This window comes from Nanorana parkeri, unplaced genomic scaffold (genome assembly GCF_000935625.1).
Source record: "Nanorana parkeri isolate BGI_ZX_2015 unplaced genomic scaffold, ASM93562v1 scaffold2269, whole genome shotgun sequence".
Taxonomy (NCBI): domain Eukaryota; kingdom Metazoa; phylum Chordata; class Amphibia; order Anura; family Dicroglossidae; genus Nanorana; species Nanorana parkeri.
This window is the reverse complement of record NW_017308537.1, coordinates 172,376-179,981: the sequence shown is the minus strand read 5'-3', so window position 1 is coordinate 179,981 and position 7,606 is coordinate 172,376. Positions and strand designations below refer to the sequence as shown.

The following is a 7,606-nucleotide window of genomic DNA, read 5'->3' as shown; positions in this document are numbered from 1 at the left end:
CTGTCGGATGTTCCTGTAGTGAGGGAGAAAGACTCTGCATGCTCTTTCCTGCCTGGTGACTCCTGAATCATCCCAGTGAGAAACTGACTGATACAGCATAGAAGGCAAATCGTGCCCCCGACGAGCGTTTGGATCCTGGGAGCGGCATATCCGTGTGACACCTCCAACCCTCTGCTCCAATGTGAATCCTGAGCGGACTGCACGGCTGCTACCAGTGATCAAGACCTGCCATCCTCTGCACACAGGTCTGCTGTGGGGTTACGGGGAAGTCGGTTGGAGGAGGTGGGGTTGCCCTCTTCTCACTGACCACTCAAGAGCTGCTATTCAGATCGTCAGACGGGGGAGCAGCCGTTGGCCAACGCATTGCTCCATCTCAAATTTATCCTTCAAGCGGTACATTGGGCCCAAAAGTTGGCTAGCCAAAGCAAAAACCACTGGCCAGTGGGTTAGAGACACTGGTCTGTTTGAACTGAGACTTTTTCATAGTTGCTACCACATGACAGGTTACCCTAGCCAGACCAGTATTAAATGCAAATAGACAGCTGCAGCTCAGGTATAGCTGAATGCCTAATGTGATTCCATTGTATACACAGTTATTTGCTATTGTTTCTCCTGTTCATATCTCTATTACATTAGTATATAACTTGTCTATCAAAGCTTTTATAAAACCCTACAAGGTGTGCTGTCGATCCATCACAAGCGGTTCATCAGAGAGATGAGACAGAAGAACCTGGGGTAATCTGGCTGCTCCTTTTTTGGGGGTGAGCACTACACATATAATTATTACAATATAATAATAGAGGCATCCAGATCACCTTTATAAGATTAGATCTACTAGACATAGATGAAGGAAGTTTACACCACTGTGTACCAAATTTAGAAATAAGTGGATTCACATTTAGTGAAATATTTACCTTTTTGGTTTTAGGAAAAATTATATTGCCTAAATATTTAGAAGAATTGACAATCTCAATGGAAGTGGCAGAGTTTGCTAAAGGGAATTTCAAATGACCATATAGTACAGAACAATACAGACTTGCTCCAATTAAGAACTCCAAGAATTGACCAAGGGTGAAAATGATAGTCATAGCGCTTTCTAAGAAATTACTAGTTTCTCCCAAAAACAATAGGGCGTTATCTGTGTACAGCACTATTTTCCCATATTTTCTTTTAGGTTACCACATGAGAGAGACACACCTCCAAAATGGACAGTAAACACATCATCAAAAACAGTATTTGCTTGCTCCTCCCAAACGAAAATGTCTGTTATGGGAGTTGAGGCGAAGGAGGCAGGCTGTCGCGTACCTTGGTGGAGTCTGAGTTGACAAAGGCGGCCTCCCTTGCAGCTCCAGTCTCAGAGCCCAGGGTTGGCAGAACATGTGCATGGGGACAAGGAGGCACGAGTACCGGATGATGTCACTGTGGCAAGGAAGGTCAGTCTCTGCATGTTCTGGGTAGGAATCTGGCACAGAAACAGTGCTGATCATGCAGGATTGCGGAAGAGCTGTAGTCGCACTAGCCGGGTCGTCAACAGGCGGGCAAAACAGTACCAAGTAACAGGAGCAAAGTCAGGAACAAGCCGGGGTCAGTAACATGTACACTATATTGGCAAAAGTATTGGGACACCCCTCCAAATCATTGGATTCAGGTGTTCCATTCACCTCCATGGCCACAGGTGCAAAAAGAAAACGTTTGAATTCAAGCGTGGTACTGTGATAGGTTGCCACCTGTGCAAGAAGTCCATCTGTGAAATTTCCTTGCTACTAAATATTCCACGGTCAACTATTATTGGTATTATAACAAAGTGGAAGCAACTGGGAACAACAGCAACTCCGCCACGAAAAATGACAGAGCGTGGTCAGCGCATGCTGAAGCGTACAGTGAGCAGAAGTTGCCAAATGTCTGCAGAGTCAATAGCTACAGACCTCCAAACTTTGTGTGGCCTTCAGATTGGCACAACGGTGCGTAGAGAGCTTCATGGAATGGGTTTCCATGGCCGAGCAGCTGCATCCAAGCCTTACATCACCAAGTGCAATGCAAAGCGTTGGATGCAGTGGTGTAAAGCATGCCACCACTGGACTCTAGAGAAGTGGAGACGTGTTCTCTGGAGTGACAAATGACGCTCCTGTCTGGCAACCTGATAGACGTGTCTGGGTTTGGCGGTTGCCAGGAGAGCGGTACTTGCCTGTCATTGTGCCAAGTGTAAAGTTTGGGGGAGGGGCGATTTATGGTGTGGGGTTGTTTTTCAGAGGTTGGGCTTGGCTCCTTCGTTCCAGTGAAGGGAACTCTTAAGGCATCAGCATACCAAGACATTTTGGACAATTTCATGCTCCTAACTTTGTGGGTACAGTTTGGGGATGGCCCCTTCCTGTTCCAACATGACTGCACACCAGTGCACAAAGCAAGGTCCATAAAGACATGGATGAGCGAGTTTGGGGTGGAGGAACTTGACTGGCCTGCACAGAGTCCTGACCACAACCCAACAGAACATCTTTGGGATGAATTGGAGTGGAGACTGCGAGCCAGGCCTTCTCGTCCAACATCAGTACCTGACCTCACAAATGTGCTTCTGGAAGAATGGTCAAACATTCCCCATTCCCATTCCCTAAACCTTGTGGACAGCCTTCGCAGAAGAGTTGAAGCTGTTATAGCGGCAAAGGCTGGGCCAACTCAATATTGAACCCTACGGACGAAGACTGGGATGCCATTAAAGTTAATGTGCGTGTAAAGGCAGGCGTCCCAATACTTTTGGCAATATAGTGTATGTAAAGTACCGAGCAGCAGGCAGAAGCGGTAGTTAGGAACAAGCCTGGGTCACAGGAACACCGTAGCGGAAACAGTCAAAACAAGTCAGGTCGATAACGGATGATCAATCAGATGCAGGATCTTGGGAACAGAGGAAAGCTGTCAATCACTCAGCGCTGGAGGCTTGGCTGTCACAGCCTTAATTAGCCTGTTTGGCGCCATAACTTGTAATGAGCACGTGCATGCCAGTGAGCATGTGCACAGACCTGCGCAGAGGCACAAGGCTGTGCACAATTCTGTGAGCCAGACTATGCTTACACACGTGCATGCGCCTGCATTAAAGGAGAACTCTGGGGTCAGGGCTTTTCCCCATAGTTCTCCTTAGGGTAACGGGAGAACTATGAGCCGCCGGAGCGGATCCCGATGTCGAGATCTGCCCAGCTGCGCGAGTGACAGCTGGCTCTGCCTATCTAGAGGCAGAACCAGCTGTACCCTCCCCCGTCCGTTCCGCCAGTTAGCACTAGCGGGGAGGGGGGGGATGCAGCCCCTCCCCTGTCACGGCAGAGAGCCGTGACAGGATCGAGAGGTGAGCGAACGCCGTATATGTTCGCTCACCTCCCGATCTACTGAGCCGACCATTGACAGTCTCATTGTCAGAGGTATGCTAGAACTATGAGGTGAGTGAAAAGCACTTGCCTCATAGTTCTCCTTTAAGCCATCGGCCGCACAGTGAAACTCTGGCTTCTTGACTCTTGCAGGTTCTGTTCCCCCCTCCATCTTCGTTCCACCTCACCTCTCTGGTTGTTGGTTTCTGTGGTATATGAGCAGTGCCTTCATCATTCTTTAAGCCTCCTTGACCACCTTCCTAAATGGTGAGGCAGCTGCCCGGTTTTCCCTCAGTTGTGGCACCTCACCTGACAAAGGACGCCTGGAGTCACTTCCAGTAGTGGAGGAGTTCGGAGACAGGTGTAGGGCATTGAGTTACAGCCCTTGCAACGCAGGGAGTATTCACTTCGGTTCAGATGACTGGCATGGGGGACTTGGACGCCAAGATCATTAGCATTTTAAGGGCCCATTCACACTACATCCAGATATTCTCCAGTCCAGATTGTTTCCAGACCCAACATGCATCCTAATGTATCCCTATGCTATTTCTGGCCTCTGTTGACATCAGCGCAGTCCGTTCCAGACCAGAAAAATACTGCATGTCTCATTTTGTTTGGTCTGGAATGCACTGGAACTGCGAGCAGGTTCACACCATTTTCCGGAAAATGGTGTGAACCTGCCCTCAGTGCTAATTTACTCTGCTGCATCATGGATCTAGGTGAACCAAAGTTGTTGATTGCAGGCACCACTGGCACCATCTCTATTCAGGTAAATGGAGGCTTCGTTAATGTCAGCTTCTAACCTTCTGTGGTGTGTTTGTGTTTTTTCTGTCATATGTTTTCCTGATGGACTTGTGGACCTTTAACATGACCCCTTGTAGTCCTCTTTAGGAACGATTGCTGTTTTAATTGTTGGCATCAAGATGTTTTACATTGCTGCAGGTTACGGTCCAATTGAGCTTGTTGCTTTTTTTTTTCCAGACCCAGTCTCCGGATTAGTCTATACCACCTCCAGTATCGAGAAGTTGGTGTGTGTAGAAGCCTCTTCTACTTGTAATGATTTGCTATCTAGAGATAAGGATCATTCAACTTTTGTGCTGCCTGCTTCCACTCCTACTTTAGAAAGGAATGAGAAAACGGAAGCGTGATTTGTCAAATTTTTCTTTGAGCATTGTGATGGTAATTTCTCGGCTGAAGGGGTGATACAGGACAAGGATACTAAATCTTCACGATTTAAATTTTCCTTTAGAAGATGTGGGCAGCCTTTTAAATCGGAACTCCGTGATTGTTAATTTGCACCTTTTTTTTTCTTTATACACATTTATTATTTTTTTTAGATTAAATCTTTCTAGTTTATGGGATTGAAAGTGCATCTCGGGCTGGTCAATCAATACCAGCATGTGTGAATCAGCATGATAGACCAGGAGTCTACTGGCTTGTCAGTCAAGCTTTTAGGCCATGGGACAGAACAGGAGGCTCCTGGCTTGTCAGTCCAACTATGCTGTTTGAGTGGGTGGCACAGACCAGTTGTAGGAGATTCCCACTAGAGCAAATGTCAGCATAATTTCTGCCTGTGCAGTGTACTGTTGCGCTCCCATTCCTTTGGAGTGAACTATGAGCGCTGGCTGTGACTCATTCAATTGCAGCCAGTGACATGGAATAGACAGCCAGTGACGTTGAATTTGGAGCCTTTTTTTAACTTGTGCGGTAGGCCCAGGGCTGCTAGGGTCGCCTGCGCAAAAGTCCTTCAAACCTGTTGTACTATTTGTTTTCTCTCCACGTGCTAGCCGACTGTTCCTCTGCTCCCTACCTGCTGCTGTTAAAAGGAATTTACTGCATAGTTCCATAGTTGGTCAGGTTGAAAAAAGACACAAGTCCATCGAGTCCAACCTATAGAAGGTAGTGTTCCTTAGATGTACTGGGCCCCTCTGCCTCCAATGACCGCTCATAGAAGGCACACCCTTCCTTCTCTACAGCAGTGGTCTGTGAGTACTCCTAAAGGGAATATGCCTCACCACACATGGAGGACCGTAGGCACACGGGGAATAGGTCTAGGGACCTGGCCGAAGCACGCATGGCAAAGAGGGTGCAAAATCTCCTCTAAAAGGGTCCTAATTTGATTAATTTTATTTGAGTCCCCTGAATCAGATGAGGCATCAAACTTGTCCTCCAAAGAAAGGAAGGTGCAGTCAGATACTTGGAGTACAGGAGGAGGTTCGCTGTACTAATATTACCCCCAAACTTAGGTATACCTTCTGTCCTTACTGACACAGTTTGCACATGCCTTGCCTTAGAGCAACATGCATCCACATGGCCAAAGGTCACCAGCCTAGATTAAAATGCATCGGTCTATGAAAACCTTTGCTGTATACTCGCTCTGACAGCCAGTCTTGTACATTGACTGGCCTAACCCTGGAAAAAAAAATGGGGTCAGCAATACCCTATTGAGGAAGAGTTCTTAAAGAAATGGCCGATCCTACGGTTGACCCAGCCATTTCCTGTCTTAACAAAACCTTAATGGTCCTCTGTTAAATATGTCCCTGTATTCAGGGACATGGTATACAAAAGGTTAGTGTCTCTCTTGTAGGCTTTGTTCTCCTTAGCGGGCTCCGCTATGCAACCGTGTCAGAGTCCCTGGCAGTCTTGTCCAAGGACGTGGCCAGGAACTCTGGAGTCATTCTGATGGATCCCTCTGTCCAACAACTGGAGCTTTTGCCTGTGGCTTTACATTACTGTTTTGATGGATTAACGGATACACTTTACCAAATATCCAGGATGAATCTCCTTTTGGTACATATGCTAAGAATTGTGTTGCTCAAATGTTGGTTTATAGAACCTCCCTGAAAGAAGTGCCCTATGAGGATACCCTTTGAAGGGAACACCTCTTTCATGATGGTGTGGATACCTACATCAAGAAGGTCACGGGGGGGAGGGGGTAGTACACTCGCCACTGAAAGAGAGCAAAAGCTCTTGCAGACAAGCCTTTGGGCCCCTAAAACGAAGAAGAGCTTTTTGTTTCCTTTAGGTCTAAAGGTCCAAGCGCCAAACTCTGTTTTCTCCTGGATCTCCAAACCTGCCAGAACATTTTAGATGCTTGGATGCCTACTTGCACATTCCCATTTTCTCACCACATCGACATTACCTGTGTTTTGCTGTGGGTATGCAAAATTACCAATTTGTTTTTCTTCCCTTTTTTGGACGTTCCACCAAACCTTGGGCCTTCACTAAGGTGCTAGCCCCTGTGCTAGTTCTGCTGCGCTTTCAGGGCATTCCCATTGGGAAATACCAGAAAGATCCCCTACTAAAGGAACAGTTGCTCCAGAATTTGATCCAGCTCATTGCTTGGAGTGTATTGGCCTGATCTTGGATATGGCCCTATCCAAGGTTTTCCTTCCCCTGGACAAAGCCCCTGTCTGTCCACCCAACCATTTTGTTCTTACATGAAGGTTCTGGGACTGATGGTTTTCTCCTCTGTGTCAGTACCATATGCCTAATACCACTCCGTACTGTCACAACTCGACATTCAGCATGAGACAAGCGGACTCTGGAACGTCTATCCAGGAAAGCCAGCCTTTTCCTGATGTGGATTTCCATTCGACCCTGTGTCCCCAATGGCCTGGAAGGTGCTTACGTCAGATGCCAGTCTGTCTGGGAAGAAGTCCTAGATACCCTCTTCACGCAGGGGACTTGGTTATTAGAGGAAATTTGTCTTCCAGTCATTTTATCTTGGAGCTCAGTGTGATTTGGTTGTCCCCTCTACACTGGACCTCACTGCTCCGGGTCGAACAATGACAGTGCAGTGTCCACAGAAAGTCATGAAGCTTAAAGTAGTACTAAAGGCTACGTGTTTTCTACCTTAATGAATTCTCTGCATTAAGGTAATAAACGCCCAGCCCCAGAGAAAATGGTCTCCTTATCCAGTGATTTCAAATCGCCAGTCGCAGGTGGGTGACTCAGGGTATGGACCTCCTGGTGCCCAGGTTCAAAAGTAAACTGGACAGATTTTTATTTGCAGGACCAGGGATCTCTTGGCTTTGCAGTGGATGCTATAGAAACTCTGTGGCATTAGTTCAAAATGATCTATGCCTTTCCCCCTCCTAAAGCTTCTTCCTCTTCTGCTTCTCGGGACCAGCCTGGAGGGTGATTTCTAATTGCACTGATTTGTTATAATAAATGATGATATAGTTTTACACTATTTTATTCACGTGTGTGTATGTGTGTGTGTGTGTGTGTGTGTGTGTATATATATATATATA

General features: G+C 46.9%; 1 protein-coding gene across 1 annotated transcript in view; it reads left to right on the top strand.

Annotated features, from left to right (window-relative positions):
- Positions 1 to 1,174: 1,174 nt before the first annotated feature.
- The window catches only part of SPDL1 (spindle apparatus coiled-coil protein 1), a gene marked incomplete at its 5' end in the record, with an annotated part of 79,068 nt that continues 72,636 nt past the window's right edge, over positions 1,175 to 7,606 (top strand). The window contains 5 exons of the mRNA XM_018573196.1: positions 1,175 to 1,211; positions 1,347 to 1,433; positions 3,504 to 3,561; positions 4,332 to 4,403; positions 5,938 to 6,140. Of these exons, the coding sequence (XP_018428698.1) occupies positions 1,175 to 1,211; positions 1,347 to 1,433; positions 3,504 to 3,561; positions 4,332 to 4,403; positions 5,938 to 6,140 (457 nt within the window). The remainder of the gene's footprint in view (positions 1,212 to 1,346; positions 1,434 to 3,503; positions 3,562 to 4,331; positions 4,404 to 5,937; positions 6,141 to 7,606) is intronic.